Source organism: Stigmatopora nigra, chromosome 13 (genome assembly GCF_051989575.1).
Source record: "Stigmatopora nigra isolate UIUO_SnigA chromosome 13, RoL_Snig_1.1, whole genome shotgun sequence".
Lineage (NCBI taxonomy): Eukaryota > Metazoa > Chordata > Actinopteri > Syngnathiformes > Syngnathidae > Stigmatopora > Stigmatopora nigra.
Genome location: NC_135520.1, coordinates 4,529,047 through 4,552,734, shown reverse-complemented (window position 1 = coordinate 4,552,734; position 23,688 = coordinate 4,529,047). Strand labels below are relative to the sequence as shown.

The window sequence follows — 23,688 nt, the reverse complement described above, 5'->3', positions numbered from 1 at the left end:
ATTGGGTTTCAGGGGAAATTAAAATGGCAGATATGTGCACCGGGACAGGAAGATTAGCAGAGGTAATGATGCAGCAGGAAGCAGAGGTAAGCCCTTCACCGTGGATGGGATGATGATAATGAAGTTGGATGAGAAGGAGAAAGAAAGGAAATATGAAAGGAAACTCCATGTGGCTGCTAAGCGGAAGGAGAGTCGTCTTTGAAGTAAGGGCACACACACATCCACCCTCACATCTGACAGCAACACCTGTGAGTGGCTCTTCAAACCCACACCATCCCCCAATAATACTTCCATTGTGCTTGGAAGGGTAGTGCTCACACACACACATGTAACAGAGGCTGGTTGATGCTGACAAGAGTCAATGCAATGTTAGTTTGAAAGGCATCATTAAGGCACTGATGGCATTGGTGGAAATCTACAGCGAAAGGAATAGTACATGCCAGCAAGGAGAGAAATAATTTGATAAGCCAAATATTATTGGAGGGAGACTATAAAAACAGAGCATTGTCAATATTTGCCCAAGAAGAAGCGACACACTAAAGAGAAACACATGTTGGAATGCTTCTTACTTGTGTGCCACAAATAGGATCCTCTCTGAGATGAATGCCTGGGGATGGGCCTTCCTGCTGGCTCCCTGTTGAAACTTCAGACAGCAGGTCCTTCAGCTCCTCTTCTTTCCCAAAGATTTCTACCGCAGACACCCGCACGGAAAAGCGTGCACCCGTCTTCTCCTTGCGTTCATTGATGAGCTTGAATAGCCAGGAGATGGCACAAGGTACAACACCTATAGTCTGAGTGGAGATGTCTTTGCCAATCATAGTGTACGTCTTGCCTGTAAAAAGAAAAAAAGAAAATCAATGCCTTGCGATTAACTAGTTATCACAGAGGTCAGAAAACTGCATAAGGACTTGAAATTCATTAGAGGAGTTGAGGTTAAAATCAGTTTAGTGTATGTAATTTCTTGTAGGTGGTAAGTCTTACCAAGCTTTGCTTGTCCAAAGCAGAAGATGCACCCATCTGCACCATTCGCTACGGACTGAACGACCTCTGCAACTGTACCTGAGCACACTTCTGCCTGTTGAAAAACATCCACCGTTCAAATCAAATTACAGTCACAAATAAGACAGCAATACACCCGCAGTCAAGGGTTTTGAGGCTTTTCTGTGTCCAAAAACTTTCAAACAAGGGTCCACATCAACAGGTAGCCTTTGAAATTATCATTTTTGCCTCAGATAAGTCATGGGAACGCATTCAGAACGTTTCATTCCCTGGTTTATGAATGCATGCTTCAACATGTAGTTCATTTTTGCAATCCGTTTCACTATAGCCCCTTTGGGGAAGTGCGTGTGCAGCAGACCCCCCTTCCCATTCATCATACAGCAAACGAGGCCTCTAACAGCACAGCAGCTTGCTGATCCAGTTAGCCACCAGCAGTGCGGTCCCAGCGGCACCATCTAGAATGTTGGCTCCAGCTCTGCAGTGAAAACGTTTTAGGCTTAAACTATCAGCAGCTTACTTATGCAAACACTTTCAGCAAGTAGAGGAAATGATGGAGCACCTCTTTCCATTACAGAGATGATGCGTATCTTGACCGATGGCGAAAAAAAATCCTCTCTTATTTGCACTTGCGTTTATTAAAAGTTCCCTTCAACATGGGGAACTTTCGGAGCGGTAATTGCTTGACAACTGGAGTCGTTTTAACCGCAGCCTGTGTAAAACAGGCCGACCACATAGTAAACATGTATCTGACCTTTCGTCTTTCATGTCAGCGTGCATGCTTTCCGGGGGATAAGATTCAATATACATAGCAGCGAGGTTAGGTATAACCGGAGTGGCTTCAAACCATTCCCAAAGAGGGCTTAAAACACCCAGCTGTTAGTTCCACACTGGTAAGAGTGCCCTCTGACCCAAGAGCAGCATTTTTCCATGAGCCTGTGGCCACTCCCTGTCAGCATTAAGACATTCCTTTATCCTTGAGAGAGTAACGCCCCACACGACACCTTCGTAAACACTTCGGACATGCTCACAATAACATACACAGTGTGTACTTACTTGTGAGGCATCCTGGGTAAAAACAGCATCAAAGGCAAATATCTTTGGCACAGCAACAGTGGCGGAGCGTCTGTGTGCTGAACTTGAGTGCGGCGGGCTGGATGCAGGATCGTAGAGGGTTACCTGCTTTTTTCTGCCGTCCACTTTCAGGAAAGACTGAGACTCTGATGAGTCTGTCGTCTCCAAGGATGGGCAAATGCGCATCATCACTTTGACCTGGAGCCAAGACAGAAAGGAAAATCAAATGTGACAAAAGGGCAGATTAAATTATAAAATCAATAAATCATGAAAAAAATGACTACACAAACAGATGTAGGAAATTATATTAAAATTACTGGCTGCATTTGGCCATTCTGTTTGTCGCTGAGACAAAAAAAATAGATTACAATGCATTTAATTGCAGGCGTTCTGAAAATAGCTCAGCCTACAAAAAGAAAGCCTACCACATTGCACATTAACATCAAGACATCTGTATCACAGTTGATGGACAAGGAAGGTTTCCATGGAAACACTCAATCCAACAATGGCTGGCAAACCCAGCAGGTCAAGTAAATGCCTAATGGTGTCAGTGCAAGGCGGCAAGGTGTGCATTGAAAGTCAAGGCATGGAGTGGTGCAGATGGATGTGTGCGAAGCAAGTGCCATGCGGGAGGATTAACGCCCCAGTGGTGTGTTTTTCTGGACGGGGAAAAGCTCACCACCAAGAATAATCCCCCTTCTACCACCTACTCAATGTTCCTACTTTCTCACCTCCCTCCCTCTGCTTCCATCTGTGACTGTAAAGTGGAAAGCAGGTTCCATACAAGAATTTCAGGGTTCACATTAGCACATGCCATAGGTCACCATTATGCCTGACAATATGCTACAGTATCATGAGGTACATTGTACACCTAATCACCATGGTTACTGATGGGCAGCGTATGCGAGTTTAGTATACCATACAGGGATTCTACATCTATCATGCAAAATTGAAGCGTGTACTATTTTGTGTTAGTAGATGTCTTTCTTCTCATCTATGCAAAACCTTGCTAATCACTTCCGTCTAAATACTAATTCAGATCACCACTCAAATGTATTGGTACAAAGATTTAAAATTGTATGAGAATTGTTCAATAGTGTAAATGTAAAGCAAAGTCATTCTTGTTTTTTATGATTCCGAATAATAAAATAATAGTTCATTAATAATTGATTGAAATTACGAAAAAAAAGTAAAAAATTACACAATCTAATATGACTTATCTTCCTCTGCAGACTTAGTGTGTCTCATTGGGAAACTTATAATAAATGGCCCGACTGTTGGGATACCTGGCACAAAGTTCTTCCTATCGAGGTGGGACCAAATCTTGTTCAGGGACTTCTGTTTTATAAATACAGGATGCTCGCTCAGACAAACAATAGCCAATAAAACACAAAGGAAGAATGATGTGTTCACACAGCTTTTTTTTTTAATGACCGGTGCGCTAACCACTCGGTCGCCGGGCCGTCGCATTTTATTTTTATTCACCAAAATTCTAACTGCTTAATTAGAAGTGTTATTTTTATGCTCATCTGTGATCTGTTGTAAAATACCGTTTGAGTTTTGAAGTGAGACCTGGATGTTCTTGATTGAAATGATTCACGTAGTGTTGCTGGCATCTCACCTTTCCTATCCCTGGGTTCTCTTTCACTTTGGAAACGGCACGGAGGAGACATGGTGGGGCAGGAGGGGGTGACGCCTGCAGGACGCCGCTAAAGTTGGTGGGGTAGATGGAGGGCTCTTGTGGATGGAACAGCGAAGGTTGCTGCTTCTTTCGTTTGGAGGACAGGTTAAGTTTCTGAGCAGCCCTGTAAGGAAAAAAGAACAAGTAGGCAACAATACTCAAATGAGATTATTGATGAAATATTTTCTGCTATATGAGATAAGACATATTGTGTAACAATCAGAAAGCCAACAAGTCCTTCTCGTTTACCCCCGGGAACAAATTCACCATTACTGAGAAATATGATGCAGTCATGCGTCTTTTTTTTAGAGCCTATTCTTATACTTTCCCTATCCCAAAGGACTATTGACATAGCTGTGAAGAGCATTGAATTGATCTGGATCAAACAAACAAAGATGACTGTCACAGTCATGGAACAATAGCAATTGCCTTTGGGACAATTCCAACACAGAGTATCATCCCTTCTTATAATTCAAAGCCAACATGAGGTGTTGCTATTTTCCTACATTCCAAAGAAGGTACAGTTTGGTGAGAAAAATATTGGCTGGCTTGTCTCCAAAAATGAATGAACATGCTGAAATGTTGTTTTAAAAAGATTCCATTTATTAGAGGGTGGTGGGGGGGGACTAAATTAGCTGACACTGTGTGGAAAATGTAATGCTGCTTGTTAAATCATGGAAATAACTATCAAACTATCATTATCACTGACCACACTGAGCAATGATTACAAACAGATCTGTCAATCAAAATATCACTTACAAAGCAAAACATTTTAAAATTCTGATCTTTTTACTTGATTTTGAAACTGAAATTGACTTGATTTGGCCCCATTTCCGATAAACTTCGATCTAAGTTCTGATCAGCGATATCTCTACTGAAAACTATATCTGTCATAACTGCTATTTTGAAAATTGTTGTTATGTAAGTCAGATTTTGGAAAGTCTTCAAATTGTCTAGCATACAGAGAGAGTCAGACAAAGGCAATTGAGTTTTCCAGTCCAGCTACTTTATACAGTGCATGGTCGGTAGGGAATATAGCCAAATATAGGCATGCTATCTTAATATTAACTAATAGCCGATTTGGATATGCAAGGTCAAAGAGAGTGCAGTTCTTCCCCTATTTCACTGAAACTGTGCTGGAGTTGTTGGGATGCCACAAGAGTGCCACAACACAATTGCCTATTAACACAAGCAAGGAACACCCATTAGGCTTTCTCAGGGTTCCACTGGGCAGGAGTGGTCCTCTGCCAAAAGACCCCGCCCAACCCTGTGTCCTAGAGTGAAAACGAACAGCACCTCCCCTCCCTTTCAACACTCCTTCATCCTTTGCCACTCCACTGTACTGCAGCGACAACCCTTGAACACAATCAGGGAACATGCTGTCGGTTGATGGAATAATTATTGCTTCCAAAAGGACTACAAGAGAAGGTTTTCCCCAGGGGGTTTCTGATGTGTGATGTGATGGAAAAAATACAGGAGATGAATGTAAGGCGAAATAGAAGACAGGTTGAAACTACAATAGAGCACATTGCTGCAATCCACGTGTATGTGGACTTAGAGGGACTGTATGTCTAGCACATTCAATCAAGATAAATGCAGCCCATTTGGCAGTCATGCATCAGCAAAAGCATGATATCCATCTTTTAAAAAAACAATAGGAAATTATTTAGTTGATTCATAACTATTTCCCTGGGGTTATTTTTTACATTCAAAGGCAAGCAAACCTTAATTTTTTATTTATACTACACATCAAAACTGCACACGTTATTATGAGCAAAGATAGATTTAAAAAATTATGTTATTTAACTATCTTTTTTATCAAAACAAGAAAGCACAGAAATAGGAAATAAATGGCTCGCTACGTTTTCTGTTTTTACCGCTCCACTCATCCATCGTTTTTGGCCATGATCAGTCAATGGAAAATAAACTGTGAGGACACCCTCAGGCAACATGCCCACCTTTTCACTACCAACATTGTGGCAATGAAACTGATTCATGCAATTTAGAGGAAAAAAATGATCAAAGCAAGTAAGGATTAAGTATCAGATTGACATGCACTCACAACAACTGCAAATAGCATAAAGTTAGAGAGAATACTGTTATGTATACTTACAGCTCTTTCCAATCCATTATCTAACGTGTGCTCATAGTCAGCAAACCAACAACTGAGAGAGTTCGACTTTGCAGTCCATGTCTGTCTTGTCAGCGTTCTCCATTACTTGAGCCTTTGATATGTCGCCACAGTCTTGCAAGAATGAAGCAATGTGAGGCACCGGGCTCAAATTTTCCCCGATCGCAATCATAGATGGTCCAACTGATTTCACAGAAGAAAGACGATGCCCAGAGAGAGGAGGAGTGGGGAACCTTGTAACTGAATTCGGGGTATTGCAGGACAGGAAGGGCAAACAGGAAGAGTACACAATATGTGTGGGGGGTGGGGGGGCTTCAGGTAGTCCGGAGAGATTTTTGTAAGTAGGATTTGAGGGGGTCAGGACGAGACTGAGCAGCCCCTCATTTCACGCACCAAGGAAGCACTTCTAGGGCTTTCCATCCCTGTGCTCCCCAAAAAGTTCAGCCTCCATCCAAAGATTCCAAAATCCAGCAACTGTTTCCATACAGTTCTACTCTTCGCCCCTTCAATCAATCCACTCTGCATTCACACCAGTGGCTGGATGCTTAATCCCCTGTGGTAGTGTGGCTGCTGATTCTGAAGACCACGTCCTTCCCAGACCCTGCTGCTCACATGCAGGAATCGGCATGCCTGACTGGGCTGAAAGATTTCCTCTAGTAGGCTGAGAAAGAGGAGAATTCCTAGTCTTCCTCTTGCTCCTTGTAATACCAGAGAAATTCTGGCAGCTGCCCTGCTATGTGTGTGTGTGTCGCTCTCACTCTCTGGTTTGCTCTCTCTCCCTCACTCTCCCCAGCCCATCCCCTTTTCCCTTCAACAGCCAGACAGAGTGTCAGCTTGCTCGATTGCTGGCTGCTTGCGGCGCAATTTGGGAGTACTGTTTTTTCTCGACATGCACATTCGCACGCACACGCACCCACATACACACATGCACAGAGGCTCCTCTAACCCCAACATGCGCACCCACATGGACTGCACCCCACTGCACATCAGATGAATACTTAATGCACACAGGAGCCCTCTCTTCTTTTAGGGTCCCACACTTCAAACAGATTCAGTTAGCATGCCTACAGTACATGCATGAACTAAGTATGTTGGTGTGGCTGGTCATTACATTAGAAACATTTTTTTCTCACATCTTGAAAGGTGTAATCAGCCAGGTGTTGTTCATCATTAGTTATACTGTGAATAAATACAGTCAAATACTTAAATAACCACAGCATGATAGATAACCAGGATGAGTAATGTTGTGACAAAACGAGAGCGAGGTGGCAAAGACATTGAACAAATGATATCATTGAGGGGCAGATTGATGTAGGGCTGTGAGAATGAGTGCAGTCAGTCAACGGTCAAGGGTAGAAAAAGAAGAATGAAAGCCTGCGCGTGGGCGAGCATCAGGGTGAGAGCGTCCTGTATTCCCTGGGCTGCCAATTTAGCTTGGAACTCTCTGGGATGCCAACCAAACAGTCTTGTTGGAGAGCGCCCGACAGAGTGGCTATGAGTGCTGCCAGATGAAAGAACATTGAACACAAGTATACACTTTCTCTCTCTGTCTCTTTCTCTCCCTCTCTTTCTCTCTCTTTCTGTCCCTCATTCTGTCTATCTGGTGTCTCACCCCTTCTGACACAGTGCCCCTTTTATGAACTTGGATGGATTGACTATGGGAGTATAGAAGGCAAATAAAATCCTGACCCTTGCCTACCTATTTGCCAAGTACAGAATTGTAATGAAGCAATTTGAAATATCACATAACCTTTACTTTCCTCCAAGCCGCCACAGTCTGTATTGCAGCATGTCCAACTTAATTTGCCTCCGGGGCTTATTGTAGAGTTCAGGAGTTGTCCCTCAAGCTTTGCCACATGCCTCCAGTTCCACTGTATCTTATCGGATCCTAATTAGGCACGTGCTGGCACAGATTTTTGACTTCTGATCTTAATGTCTTCATGATATATTGATTTATTGTTAGAGAATTGAAAATACTGACAAAAATATATGGTAAATGAAAATAATGCAGCCAGTAAGTATATCCTAAAACAACCTGTAATGCTGTAAACTTTCTCTCCCAACCAGGTCATAAAAATCATTTCAAGAATAAATGAATACATTCCAAATAGTTCAACTACAAAAGTTTTAATACAACTAAGTTTTCCAAGAGAAAAACACTGAATGATTTCAACTATGTGAACAAATCAGGTACTCTAAAAATACCTCTATTGGATAGGAAATACAGCAGTCCTGATTACCAAGCATCCAAATGAAAGACAATACTAATGTGAACACTGGTCACACTGACAGGCTAACCATTCATTATTAGACTAATGCTTCTCTCTCATGAGGTTTGACATGTTATATGTCAAGATGACGTCATAATTGGAAGTGGTCACAGTTGAAATTGCACTGATAGCGTTTCGTATACATCACTGTCTCCCACTGAACAGAGCTCGGGGACAGATAATGATTGCTGCATATCGAAAAGAAAGACGGATGAAAATAAAAAGAAACTGATTGTTTAAGGAATGGCAACAGGAGAGTAGCCAGAAAGAAAGGCGTAAAGAAAACAAGCAGAGTGGTAGTGTTTGGCCTGCCCTCTTTCAATTCCGCCCTTTTGCCTGCTCTCATTAATGGCACCAGGCTTTCATTTCAGCCATTGTCAAATCAACAAGAGAAATTCCTCAGCCCCTGAGAATCATTAGCTGCTTGCACCTATTACCTTGTTTGTGCAATGTTGTCTGTGTTGCCCTTGAAACTCCCTCACACATTTGTTCAGCATTTCCTGTAACTAGTTACTGTGTTGCCTATGTGTCAATTCAGTGATTCTCTTTTTCCCCCCTATGCAGGGATCAGGTCAGTAAAAAGGATGTCAGACTGTGCACAACACGTGCTCACAGTACAGCTGATTAGCTGTACGGCATGGTTCTTTATGAATAGGAAAAGTAATGTTGAGCTTCAGCCAGTCTCACATCTCAGTAATAATGAGTTGCAACACAGTGATTCAGACTTCCTCACATCTGGCGAGACAGTCAATTTGTCCTGGATTTATTAAAGGGAGGTTCTACTGCATCACAAAAACATGTCAGCTCGCGAAGATGCCAAAATGCCAACCAAGCAGATGCTCTAGATTGATTGTGGAGGGTGCATGCTTGTCTTTTAGGTGAGGTGCTGTGTTTTGGAAAATCAATAAGAGGAAACCTCCCCTGAGCTAAAATCACTACACACTGTCTTATTGATGGCCTGCCCTTGACATGATCAAACAACCTTTTGGCCAAAAGACATGCAGGGGAAAAATAAAAATGTAGAGAAAAATGATGGAGTGCTCAAACAAAGCACGGCATTCAAACAATGCAGATCAAATGGGCACTTTTCCAAATATGTGAAAATCTGCATGTCTTTGCTGGCCTATAAACGGCCATTATACCACATCGGCCAGTAAAAACCCACTTGGAATAATTGGGGTTAATCACACAGGGTGGTTATGGCTATGAACAATTATATATGCAGTCACATGAAAAATAGAAGAGTTATACACACCGAGAATTTGGAAATAAAGCAAGGAAAGGAATGGCTTTGCGTTGGCCAATAAAAAATACCATGATGCGCATTGGGAAATAAAGAGACTATAAAGAAAACACAGTTTTTGTATGATATGCATAAATGTATGATGCTCCTAATGAGACCACCTGTACACGTGTATTTTATTTTCATTTCCTTCCTTCCTTAATTCAATAAAAACAACATCTAAGACCTTAATAACATTAAAAAAAACAGCAATTCATACTTGGAATGTTAAAAAAATGTATCAAAAATCCATAATTTCACTTTCACAAGCCGCATGAAAAGGAACCACAAGTGTCCATTCACTTTGAAATAATGGCAGACTGAGACATGCTCAAATGGAGGAGAATTAACATTCCTATCTATTGCTCAGTGAATCTCATCTCTCCCTAAACTTGGAAGTGTTGAACTGTCTGCTTGTGTTATTCCACTTTGTGCAAAGTCTGTCATCCGTCCACTTTAAGTTTTAAACGGAGAAAGACAAAGGTTTAGTAGAAACAGATAAATGAACGCCTGTGAAAGTAGACAGTGAGGGATGGTATTTCCAGTTACCTAGTCAATATCATGCAGTATCGTACCAAACATGTTGAACCAAGGCCTTTGAAATGTCCTCTTTGTTTCCACAAGACTTTCATCACGTCATTTGTTTTTGTCTGGCCTTGGACACCAAATACCAGATGGGGTCTTATTTGTAGCTTAATTAGTACCCATTAATATTATCTTATATTCTTTTTGAACATTAATAAGAAATAGGGTTCATCTAAGAGCCAGCAATAAGCAGACTTATGCTGCTGTTCTAACTACCTATTAATAATAATGTTTCCGTTGACAGTTGTTGCTATTGATAGGTCATTGACTAGCTCTTTGTTTTGTTTTTACTGTCGACACGTGTTGATCATGCAAGAAAAGATTATATTTGTTGATGATATAAGACGGGAGAAAATGCTAGATAGAAATGTGCATGACATCAAACTGATGAATATAAGAGATTATGATGAGTGAAGATGAAAAACAGTTTAAACACAGAGTTCCATTTACAATAGAATGAAGAATAAAAGCCACAAGAAAGTGCAGCTCAGTCATCAGTGAGACTCCATTAAAAAACTAAATAATTTGATGCTGGAGAAGGAAATAATGGCCAATGTGCCTTTGACACAGCCACCTTAGAATCGTTTTCCCTTCAAAAATCATATTCACCAGTTGGCTAAGAAAAAAATGGAACAGTTGGTGCAAAAACTCATTAATATTCAGGTAAACCTGGTTTGGTGTAAAATCATATTAAAATAAGTGTTATCGGACAGTTAAACGCCAACTTACATTCACATAGACATAGGACATCGCTGTTGCATTGAGATTTCAATAACTAGGTGACAACAAAATGACACTTAATTGCTAAAACTGTCCAAAGGAGTCAATTGTTTCCAAGGAGAATTAATTGGGGTCTACATGGATGCACAACCCCCCTTCCTGTAACTTTGTGGCTTTTTGGGTGTTTCCTGTTCTACTCGTAAAGTCTCTTGCATCCACATCAAGCCACAATGCTTTCTTGACCTCTAAACAATCTTAATGAGGGCTTAACACTATTAAATGAGGGGCATTTTGTGGCAAACGTCGGGGCTATAGTTCCATTTACACGTAATGTTATTGTTTTCACTAATATAGTAGCCTTAAAGAGGGTGAACATTAGGTCTTGGAAAGTAGACAAAGAAAAGGCAACTAATTCTGTAGGACCCAATTGTCAGTCAATGAGATAAAGGCGCCAATACAAAGCTCTAAAGTCTAGACGAAAGAATTGGGAATACCTGCAATGAGGGTCAACGATAAATTCTTAACTTTCTGACCTCTCTTTTGTGTGCAAGCCACTACGGTTTAGCTCTGTGAGCTATATGTTCAGTGCTCGGTCGGCTATTATGTCAAACCCGATTCAACATGCAAGGGCCGGGGGACCTCGGCACAAAAATTCACTTTTCATCTGTTGGTTGACAGATGATAATGAAGACATATACTCTATGGTTTGCTCAGACTGCAGTTTATCCCACCCACCACCTCACCTTCACCCCCAGCCACTGAGGCACTGCTGACAAAGATTAACAGCTCCTTTCATCCTTTCCTCTGCATTTACACCCTGCGCCTCCGCATTCTACACCAAGCATTTTGGCTGTGCCGATCTTTGCCACTGTAGGGAATCATCTGGAATGACTTTACACACTCAGTGCATTTGTTGAACTCGGGTTCAACTGCCATTCCCACCCACACCTTTCCTTAAAAAACGTCAGGATGTGTTGCAAACGTCAACAATGAGCGATTAATATTTACGGTCAAGGAAATGTGGGCGTCACACTGAGGGCTATAAAATAAAAACACAAAAAGGTAATATTTTGGATATGATATGCTTGCCTGTATACAATGTATAACTTGTAAATCTGCTACTCATGTAAAGTGTCCGAATGAGACATGATAATTGTGGACAAGGCAGCTTCTGCACCACTTTGTTTTTTTATTAATCACTTGTAGCCAAGGAGAGACACCCAGTGGTTATTTATTTCAATGTCCACTTAAATGCTATTACAACAAAGTGGCCTCTAGGCTTCTAAAATCATTTCAGTGATTAATAACTGTGACCCAAGGGCAACAAGGCAGTGAGGAAAGGGGAGCATTTACATGTGCTCATTCATCTTTCATGTTTACATGACATGATATGCAACTTTTCTAATAGATTTAGCAGGTGTTCTGCTATTAGGAAACATGCGGACAGATAGTGTGCCAAAGTTGCAGGTTTGGAAAGGTGAAAAGAAGCAAGAGGATCAGAGCAGATGAAAATAAAAAATGGAATATTTAACTATTGACAAAGAGTGACACTACAAGCGCATTATTCAAGTCAGGAAGTTGATCTTGTATCACACTCACACAGTAACATGGGCCATGCACCATAATATGGAAGGGGATAATGGGATTTTTTGCATCTGCAGTCAGTTCTCACACAGTGGGTCGTGAACAGATTACAAAAAAAAATCCTTGCCATCCAAAGCAATATATTCAGAAAAGGAGAGAGGCTTTTGCCACGGTCTGGGTTTTGTTTAGTGTGTTTGGATTTCTTATAATTCTTGGTTGTTCCCAAATTGTGTTTTGTCATTTTGTTTTGATCATATTCTGTTTGTCATGTCCTTGTAATTACCAATTAATGTTGCTTGCTCATCTCCATCAAATTATCAGTAAATACTGCAAGGATACAAGCTTTACTGCAAAATTTTAGTTTGATATTACAAAAGAGAGCTGGATGAAGCGACAGGGTAGAGGGAAGTCTGGGCTGAGATGAGATGAGATTACAAAAATCTAATCTAACTTTATGCATTTTCAAAAGTACTGTTACAATCAAACTTTGTTTTCTTAAAAGGTATATATATCCACAAATATTTCTTTCGTTATTGAACTTTAGAAAGATCGAGGTATGCTCCTCAAACATAAATTTAAAAATCTGTGTTGATGATGATAATACTGAAGAGATTCTCTTTAGAAGCTTTAGTTGATGAGTTGAGTGCTGAGAGGCCTACCCTGACAAAGGTTTTATCCTCAATGGTAATCTAAACTGGGACTTTGCCATTGATAAGCATGCGTCTTCCTGAGAGAAGCATTTATGGAAATCAATCTACAAGCTCTGATTAGGCAGCTATTAGTAATTCATAGCGAACAGGAGGCTGTGATGACCTGCATACTGAGCAATGAGGTGTGAAGTCTGTCATGAGACATGGTTGTTTCTGTGAGTGTACCATATTAAAGCCTGGGAGTACTCCAGAGATCAGAGGCCAATGGGATGTATTTTGCATGTGTACATAATGGGTCAGACAATTCCACAGATGTATGTCTATCTACTTTCATCAGCTAAAGCAATTTGAACAACCTTATCTTGAAACACTAACGGTATGATAACTGTGAATTTGCATAGCACCTGTTACTAACAATAAAAAGACTTTACAGGGGATGGTAAACCGAAACCCTCAGAGGTGCGAGATCTGATATCCATTCAAAGTAACAACTGATGATATCTACAGTATACATAAACAAATATAAATACAACAGGCTTCAGTAGATTCAATGCTTCAACGGCCGAGTTTTTGTGAAACTGTATTAGGGCACATTCATTATCTCATGGATATTTTTCCAACTGAGTTTTTTTAATGCCTTCATGGATTGGAAATGGAGTGGTCAGAGTGGTTTGACCTTTTCTTCCCACATATGGGGCCACACTTGTTGCATTTTTTTATTAACCCAACAAATATTTGGAGACAAACTCAGCTCTATTACACGATGAGTACAAAAGTCCTCTCATCACTATGTGTGAGGGGGGAAAAAACTATCAGCAGTGCCATGCTTCTTTCGCTTTCCCCTCAGGGTTTGGTCTACATGGACCGGGGTTGAGCACATAGCCTCACGTCAGCACTTCAGCTCTTTTGTTTGTCAGACATCCACCCTCTGCAGGCTATGTGAGCAGGCCAGACAGACTTACTGACTCAGAGGTTTATCTAGTGCAACAAGGGAGAGGGTCTTCATGCAAGTCGCACCAAGCTCTCCACTTTTTGTTCTCACGTTCAGGTTGATGATGACAGCCAGCAGTGATGCCCGTCTAGCTGTCACAATTGCTGCAGGGCATAACACTACCAAACAAAGTTTCCAAAGGAATGACAGTCTAACAGAAACCACATGCACCAACATACAATCTAAATCTGAATTACCTATGCCAAAACTAGTCTGTTCTCCCACGACTTTTGGGCAAGAAATGGGAAGAGCTGCATTTAGATTTTAAGCAATATATGGGTAGTTAGTTTGAGGAGTCGTCATTGAGACAAGGCGAAAGTGAATGGATTCCTTCGTATTTAGTGGAGCAGCTGCTTCATAGCCTTCATCGGTGCCACAATATCAGAATGTAGCAATCAGTGTTTTATCCGATGGTAAATAAAGATAAATACAACAGAGCAAACAACCATGTCAAATTCCACCCACGCCATACTTCTGATTGCACCATTTGCTGCCCCAGGCATGTGTGTTTGCCTTCAACAAATTGATGTGAATCATTTCTCATTCGTCAGGTGGTCTGGAAGTAACTGGGTTAACATCACAGTACCAATTCAAGAGAGCCAGCATTTCAGCAGTGTGTTTTCTGCTATGCTATACATTCTGCTCACACTCGTGCCCCACCGGAGGAATCCATCTTATGGTGGCTTGACAAGACAACCATTACCCTCTACCCTCCAGGGAGCAGCCAGTCCAGCCCTAACTACGCAAAACTGCAAAGTAGAGCGAGAGGAACACGGCTGATAAAAAAATACTACTTTTAAAAAGGACAAAAGTATAGTGTGTGGAAACAAGAATCTAGGGTTAATTGGACTACAAAAATAACAAACATAACACAGCTAAGAAAATGGAATGTTCTGTGACCACAACTTACTACATGAAGCCCAGAGGGCTAAATGAAATATTCTATATTACAGTTGCTTATTTCCATTTCCGGGTGCTTACAATCAAGCCCAGCCTAGCTGTCAGGTTATTCTTCCCATGTGCATACACACTCACTCGCTGGTCATTTGTGCTCCACATTATCAGCCCCATCTAGGTTTCAGGAGTCATGATCCCTACTGCCAATCACAGGGAACCCAACCGAACAACACGTTCCACATTTATACATTTTCTTTACATGCAATACATCCAGAAGACTACCACCATGAGATAAATCAAGGAGGATTTGCAGTTGTTAAGAAGCTGACACGAATGTAATTTCAACTCACTTTAATTATCCCTATTGTCTCCAAGGCCCAACCGCCCATCTTACAAAACAAAGTCTCGGCAGCGTTTAAAAAAAAAAAAAAACACACAATTGTTAAGTCGTAATCTAGCGTTACAAACATTTATGAAGGGGTTGGGGACGCTTGCATTTTTGGGATCTCTCAGGATCTTTACCCAGTCAGCACATTGGGGTTTCCACCTATAGACTAACACACACATGGGCCAAATACCCCAATCATGGGCTCCTGAACTCCCAAAGGACAACATGGGAATGCAGACCAGAAAAAAGTGATCTTAAAATCAGATGTAGTGAACACTAGGAATGACCTCATTCTCACTTCCCGGCTCTTCTTTACAGTCTAAAGATGTCTATGACTAAGTAGATGATATGAGCAGAAAAAAATGTTGGATAAGAAAACTAGTACGTCTACAGAATATCATTTGGTAATATATGATGATGATTTAAAACACATTTTAATTTAAGGCAAGAAAATTTCTATTATTTCTCTATTTTTTATACAGAAGTTCAGTCAATGAAAAGATGCTGATTCCTTCATCTGACTAAATTACAGTCTACTTCTCAAATGTCCTGATTTCCACAGGAAAATCAGTCATATTTCATTACTAAAAGCCAACTATGTGTTTCTATGGTTACTCAGACCAGCTCAGAGGGACGCTGCGCAAACACAAAAGCACAAATGTGAATGTGCACAAGAATGACGGCTGAATGCCCCGCTACCACAATCACGGGAAGATTCCATCGGTACAATCACAGTCATTAGCAAACAACACTCACCTGGTCAACAGCTGCAGGGCGGGGACAATAAAACCACTTCCTCCTGACACTCCCACAAGGTCACATTCCAGCAAACAGATGTCCCAGCCATGCCCCTGCAACATTGATGCCACCTCTGCAGTCTGCACAGCCTGCAAGATTTCCATATTGATCCTCTAAATTCACATTGGTTGTGATAAACCCACAGTTGAACATTAAGTGAAATATAGTAATTTGGTAGAAGGGAGACGATGACCAGTCAGGTCAGAAAGCACTAGAAAAAGCTGCATCGAAGTTGACGTATACTGGAAGTAAATGAATGCGATTACAAAGCCATTCGGAGCAACAAATAAAATATTCTCTCAGACCAGTGAGAGAAATTAGGCGTTGAAGAAAAGGAGCTGAAATTGCCGTGTATTAGTGTATGAAACGTGCTATTTAAAATAGGGCCCCTCCATCACATATTTTCGATGGATGGATGGGTCTGTAATGGTTTCCACATGATAAAATTGACTGATTCATTGGTGCGCTGTATAGCATCTCACATTAAAAGATTATTAGTGTAAAATCACCAAGAGTCCACATCAACTGCCCGCTAACTAAAGCAGACTATGCCTACGGGAGTTGTCTTGAGTAAAAACATGGAGACTTTACAAAATATATTGAAAACTGAGCAGTCCGCTCCTCCCTGTGTCCCTCCCGCAGAGAAATATCATGGGGCTTATGGTTAATAAACACACCTTTACAATCAGCAGGTGTTAATGGAACGGGAATATGGGAATAGAAGCAAGAGTTATCTTCACAGTCTCACTCCTGCTGTGAATTCCACCTGGTTTCATTACACCACGTTGTGTCAATATACTAATCATATGCTCTGTCACAAGGCAATCAGAGCTTCCCGTGCTAGTCATAGCAATACAAGGCTCTAAATTCATTAGCCCCACAATCCACCTAAACACACATGCACACACACACAAACCTACAATGATATGCATAACAGCCAGTCAGTGTTTGACCCTTGACCCCTCCCGTCTCCATGCAACTGTAGAGTCAGTTTAATTGGTCATTACTGACCCTGTGTTTTCTTGGCTTTTAAGCTTCTTTACAAAATTATTAGGGAATGGATGGACCTTGAAAGAAAGACTTGATTTCTAACAAATATAATTCAGCCAACAAAAGCATAGTGAGGAAAGGAGGGCAGAAATTGTGATAGTTGAGGTTGATGTTTATCACATTCGAAGTAAAGAATTATATTTTTCTTTTGAGGAGGTGAACTTGTATTTACAAAGAAAACACCAACAATGTTGATAGTTGCATTTCTCTAGAGTACAGAAGCAAGAACAGCCCAACAGGAGCTAATTGTATTCTGATTAAAAATTCATTGCTAATGAAATGTTGTAGGTGAATGTCAAACAAATGTCCAAGGAGCTGGCAACCATTTGGTTATTCATCTCCACCATCCCAGAGCAGAGGATTTGCACACAAATTCCACTAATTGTATCCTTCCAGAACAAAAAGGAATACTAATTAGATGTGGGTTTTCAATCAAGTCTCAAACCTTAAAGACAGTAATTTCTTTGTGTTCTTTTTTTTACTTCATCATCATGAACAAGACTATTTTTAATCAATTTTTATGAGGAGGTGGAGATAATGATTACAACAATATTTTGGCAGCTGGAGACAGCTGCAGTTGTTCAGGAAGCTTCAAATCAGCCACAATGCATCTCCAACACCCTTCTCTTTATGCATGGAATGTTGTTCACAGCATCATAACACCTCTTTGGGCCAAGTTAAACACCAGATTCCTGCCAAGCAGACTATCTTTGACATCAAATGAAAGGTGGAACCTTCCAATGTACTTCCATCTCCACCTCCTCTAACCCACCAGGACCTGCTGCAGCGGAAAAAACAGATTCACCTCACCCCCTTTTTTTCCCTGTGCTTATTCCAAACTGTCTGGCCAGAACTTGCTCTTGATTATAATCTTTCTGCTGTATGATCCAAAGAAAACATGACAAATTATAAATCAGTGTCAGCAATCATGCCTGTGTGATATCTCACTTTTGCCTAGCCCTTTGCTCAAACCGAAAAAAAGGGATATTCACTGCAAGTTGGTGTATCTGGAATTCCCCTGCAAATTAAAGGCCTTGGATAATCTCTTCTGAATTCTGCTGGAGAAAAAAACTAATCCCCCTAGCTGATGTCCCGCAGGCTTTTTGTCACAGTGCCTTCAGTGTATCCCTTTGGTTCTTGTGGTGTAAAACTTCAATACTCCCCATGCATGTTTCTCAGTAGGATTCGCTTCTATCAACAGTCATTTTGAGTAAAGCAAAACTCACAGGAGAAAAACAAGGAATGAATGTTTTAGACCAATCTGCTGAGGCATTGTATCAGTAACAACATTGCTTCACTGGAAGCAGGAGATATTCACCAGAATAGTTTTAACAAAAGATTAGTTTATTAGTATCACTACACAGCCTGACTTAGCAGCCAAAGATCCAAAAACAATAGGAAGCTAGCAAATCTTTGGAAGTTTTTGCTGTGAAAGAAAAAATTAAAAAATAAAGCAGCGGAAATTAAAGATGAAATACCTCCAGACAATGCACAGCTTAGCCTAAACCCCTTCATGAGACTCTCTCATTTCAAATTATGTAATTTTGCTTCTATTCGTGGGCACTGATGCCTGTAGACTGAAAATTCAATTTTTAATTGTGTGGAAGAGCAGGTTTCAATGCATGCTGTCATTCAACCATGGCCAAGACATTTCCATGGAAGCAGTGCCCCCACACCTCTTCAAGGACGCAGAGTCTGTGAATTTTCACTTCCTCCCACAGCACCTAAGATTTGCATCTATGCGTGTCCTCAATGCACATTTTCATCAAACAACAGACTGATCTAGTCTGTCAACATAAGAATATTAGCAAGCATTTGGCAGCCTGGAGGAGGTGCTCACCTGATGAAGAAAGAAGCTGCAGCGGAGGAGGATGTGGTAGAGTTGGTGATAGGGGTAGGGAGGCTCGTTGGCATGGAGCCTCTCGGGCGACTGTGTGTCAAGGTGCTGCTCTTGGTACTGCTGCTGGTCATGAGCGTAGCTGTGGAAGTTGTGACATCTTTGTCGGCGTCCCCCATCAAGCTCTGGGCCTGTTGGCACACTGACATTGAGCAAAGACCACAATCTGCACCTCCTTCCACTCCATTTATTGCCCCCTCTGCTCAGCTCTGCTACAGATGGACAGACAGATGCTGCAGCCAGTGTTGCTTAGCTGGAGTCAGCAGCCTTGACTGCTGAAGAGTGAACAGCAGAAGCGGTGGCACTCATTGATTCCAGCCTCCATATTTAAGTGGTTGTGACCAGTAAGTCTACTGTAATTAGTAATGACCCATGTTATATTTCCAGTTATGGTTGACAGCACATTTAATTAACTTGACTCAGCTCTACCTGGTATTGCACTCAGCAGGAATGATTGAAAATTTTAGAAAATTGCCAAATAAGCTGTGTCCCAGTGATGATGTTGAATTTGTTTGACTGGTTTAAATGTGATATGCTGTATGCATGCTGTCCACCTATTGTTTATCTTCAATGTTTTTCATGAATTGTGTGGCTGTAAACTGTCTGAAACTGTTAGCTTCCAGCTGTGATATTTTTGCTGAGACCCTGACAAGTGAAGGCCATATATCAGAATGTGAAGACAATTTTATTCATATGTATATTCACAAGTGACTTGGCTGCTCCCCTGCAAAGTGCTGCCGCTGCTGCTTTTACAAGCATATGGTATGATGTGAAAGCTTAGCTGAATGACCAATTTGGATTCAAAGTGAGGACCAGAAGTGACTGTTCACTGTGGGTTTTTCATTTCACATTCCTTCCTTTGGAACTTGTTAGCAGTGTGCTTTTGGAGGTTGAGTTTTGATATCTTGTGGCTTTGTCATGGACTTGAAGTTGATTATCAAGCTGACAAATGTAAACTTGAGACTACATAAAGAAGGTTTGTGAGCCGTCTACAGCTTATCAAAACCATGCTGGTTAGAATGTGGACATGTGCCAGGGAATAGGCCCATTACACTTTGGCATGAAAAGTTAAAGCACTTCACATTCATCTGTGCAGGAAGCGGACCTGTATGGCTCATCAAATCGTTCACAGATTGCCCCTTTTAGATATCAGTTTTAAAAATCATCAGGCCAAAATTCCATAAGCACTCAGGGACAGCTGGTTACAAGTGGAGTGCATCAGAATATTCCCTGTGGTCTTGAGAATGAGGACTTAAGCCCCTCAGCCAAGCTGCTCACTGCAGCCTTGGACCCTGAATGGCTCCTGATTCCTAGTGAAAATTCCAATCTATCCCCCCGTCAGGTAATTAGGCTGTGTCAGTGAAGCTTTTCGAACAGTCGGTAATGAGCTGGGTTTTCACCCTTTAACCCGTGTCCAATGTCACTTCTTTTGAGTTTTGCCAATGAATAGCAAGGACATTGCCCTAGGAGGGAGACAAATTTGGGGGGGGATTTGATATAATGGAAAAGGAAAGGCGTACCAAAGAGTGGCCAGAAGTAAGCGAAAAGCCAAAGACTTCTGGGGAGAAAAGTGTAAAGTAAGCAGGGCTGGCTCGTGTCCTTTCAGAATGCGCCAGTAGTCTTCTATGACCTTAGATCTCGCTGGTTAGCAGACGATCAGTGGCCAAGTGAAAGAGGTCCACTTAATCTGGACCGTCACGCTCCGTTGATTTCTGTGGCTAATGGAAACGAATGGAGTGCAGGTGAGACTCCGAAATACCGATGAGAAAAGTGGGGGAAAGGGGGAAAGCAGAACAGGCCTCCTATTCTCGAGTGACAGAAAATCATTCAGCGAAAAACAAAAAGGGTGAATGTAAAAATATTTCTTCAGTCATTATACATGGAAAAAAATCATTTTGAATCAATTATCTGTAGTTTGTGGTTCACTGGCAGGTAATCCAATATTTACTTTAATAGTAGTAGAAGCAGTCATAACTACTCTTAGAATTACAGATAGATTGCAGGGACACCGAGCAACCAGTAGGCCAACGACAGAATGAGCAAATAATCCTTTCTTGCTTCAGTGGTAAGGCCGGAATCATTAAAGGACTTATATTTATGAATCATTTTATCTATTTGTTAAAATTTGACGCCATTTTTGTTAGACTTTATATCAGATTTAATAGAATTTGATCTTGTTAGCTTGAAAATAACAATGCTGGATATGAATTGAAAGGAGCCCACTTCTTAGGAATCTGACAATTTAATGGGCACCCAGATAGTTTCAATTCCCAGGATCCCAGGATAAGAATTATTCCAAATATAAGAGGGCTCTTTCCCAAAAGGGAACGGCAACAGATCCAAGGAGCACTAAAAATGGGCTCAGTGTGGGACTGCTCTGGCCTCCCATGGCTCCCACACAAGGATTTCTTTGCACACACAGATAGACTATACTTCGTCGTCTGGACAACACTGCATGCTCTCCTCACCAAAGGAGCCAAATGGGAACTGTGAATTGAAGCTTTTGCCTTCAGGCAGAGTGGACCACGAGAACTGCTGTGGCTTTTTGTCATTCTGAAAGATCTGGTTTTAATGAACGCCAGACACTAGAGCAAAGAACAGCTATTTCTTCACTGTGTTCCAGTCGATACTTGAAAACCTTGTATCAAATCACTAGCTATGAGAAGCACATGATGGTGTAAAATGCAACATACATTTCCCACTTATTATTTGACACTACCTTTTAATTCATGTTAAAGAGATTAATAAAAGTTATTGTTTATGTTATTATCTGATTAAATAGTATACCGAGAGTGACTGAAACGTATTGGAAAGACACAATGAGTCACAACAGTTTGAACATTAAAAATAAACAGAGCAACTACCACCATAGTTAAGCAATACATTTTGTAGTGCAGCACAAGGGCCCCCTTGATACAAGAGAGCAAACCTCCCGACGTTGAATACACATCGGGAACTTAATCAGCATAATGGGAAAATTATGATAACACTGAGGGAAGCATTTAAAATGGCCTAAGGCTAAGCCATGAGACTAGCCTTGTAATAACTTTTGACTTGAAATTACGGAGATACTTTATTAAGTATTGTTTACACATCTCCACCCCCCCCCCGGACTTATTTGTGGTCCCATGAGGGAAAGACCCCTGTTAACTCAGTAGTTGATCTTTCTTTTTTTAACGTGAAAAATTGCTGAATTATTCCCATAATGATGCTTCACACTCTTCATGATGAGCTTATGGCCCAAAGCGCACAGGAACTCTTAAGTAGTAAGACATCATTAAGAGGTAATGATGTTAATGTTTTCGCCCACTCATCAATTAAAGCTTGCCTTATTATCACGCTACTTTCAGATGAAAGATCATGGTAGAATCAAAGGTGAGTGTTGTGTAATGAAAAAAATTACATACCGGTTTAAGATGGGGGAGAAGGTTGTTTACTCTGGAAATGCTCCAAACGCCTTCGAGGTATTGCTGTGTCTGGATGGTGACGGCGCTTAAAGATCCAGTGTGCTGCCCACCTGCCACTGTCACCTGGACACTGGTCTTGGAACTCGATGGAATTGGGGGGCTCTGGGACCAGCATAGTCCCCGAGGCTGCTCCCCAATGGGCAGGATTGATTGAGAGGCAGCTTGGCCCTTCGACAAATGCTTTGGATGGATGTTAGAGGGTGAACCAGAAAATTTGGAGGGGCGTGGTAAAAAGGAAGAGGCAGGCAAGGCAGGCATGTCGGGGGCGAGGGTGAGTGCAGGAGCATGGATTGTCTGCAGAGCCTCTTGCTTCAGCTGGTGGAGAGGCGTGAAGCACACCTGGCAGCAAGTGACAGCATTTTCGTTACTCCCAAATGTGTGGAGCTGCTCAAAGAGAAAGGCTGCATAGCCTGTGTCCTGTCAAATGAAGAAAACACAAAATAGCTGTAATTCCTTCAACAACATTTTCATGCATGAACATGTTGTTCATGTTGTCTGGGAATGTTAGTGGTTTGCTTGCATTCCATTACAATGTTTACCATGTTTGTTCGGAGTGGATTGTTTAGTCTGTATACAAGCAGAATGTTGATCAGGCATGGGCTCATTTCATTGTGCATTCTGGGGTGCCACTGAAGGCAAAAATATTCCAAACCATAAAAAAAACTACAAAATAAGAAGCAAGTGAATTAGTAGGAACTCCTGGAGAGGAATCTCATTAAAAGTGAGGTATCTTTATGTATTATGTTTGAAAGTTTGAGTGGCCCATCTTTCTGCAGAGTCCAGTCAAGTTGTGTCCTTTTATTTCAGCAGCAAAAGGGTTCCCTAGGGTGTTACACTCTGCATGGGAGGAATGCTGATGGAAAACAACAGCTGAACTAAATCTGGCACCTAAAGCTATATAATTTACATATGATAAGTGTCTCTGCATGAAAACAAATGAGAAGCCAGCAAATGTCAAAATAAGCACCTCCTGAAGCAACTATTCAAATTCTATGAGGAACGAGAACATACGTTTTAATACAAAGAGGCACAAATACTACAGCAGGCACGCACATAGACACTCACACTCAGTCTCTTAAGAGGCATAAAGGGCCACCGGACTCTGACCCAGTGGAGTCATGGCCTAAGACAGAAGAAGCCCACAGCACAAACATAAATGTTTATGAGGCCTTTGCTCTGTAGACCCTCAGAGGTGATGAGGAGTGAGGGGGAAACAATAATCCAGTG

General features: G+C 41.3%; 1 protein-coding gene across 6 annotated transcripts in view; it reads right to left on the bottom strand.

Annotated features, from left to right (window-relative positions):
- Positions 1-23,688, bottom strand: part of kif26ab (kinesin family member 26Ab) — a 54,862-nt gene that overhangs the window by 8,885 nt on the left and 22,289 nt on the right. For 4 of the 6 annotated variants that reach the window (XM_077731476.1, XM_077731477.1, XM_077731478.1 and 1 more), the window contains 6 exons: positions 22,402-22,878; positions 18,938-19,125; positions 3,692-3,875; positions 2,053-2,268; positions 982-1,075; positions 570-832 (listed from right to left, as the gene is read on the bottom strand). In XM_077731476.1, the coding sequence (XP_077587602.1) occupies positions 570-832; positions 982-1,075; positions 2,053-2,268; positions 3,692-3,875; positions 18,938-19,125; positions 22,402-22,878 (1,422 nt within the window). Of the gene's footprint in view, positions 1-569; positions 833-981; positions 1,076-2,052; positions 2,269-2,801; positions 2,828-3,691; positions 3,876-5,864; positions 6,588-18,937; positions 19,126-22,401; positions 22,879-23,688 lie in introns of those variants that run through there. The other 2 variants (XM_077731482.1, XM_077731480.1) reach the window with 2 other exon arrangements.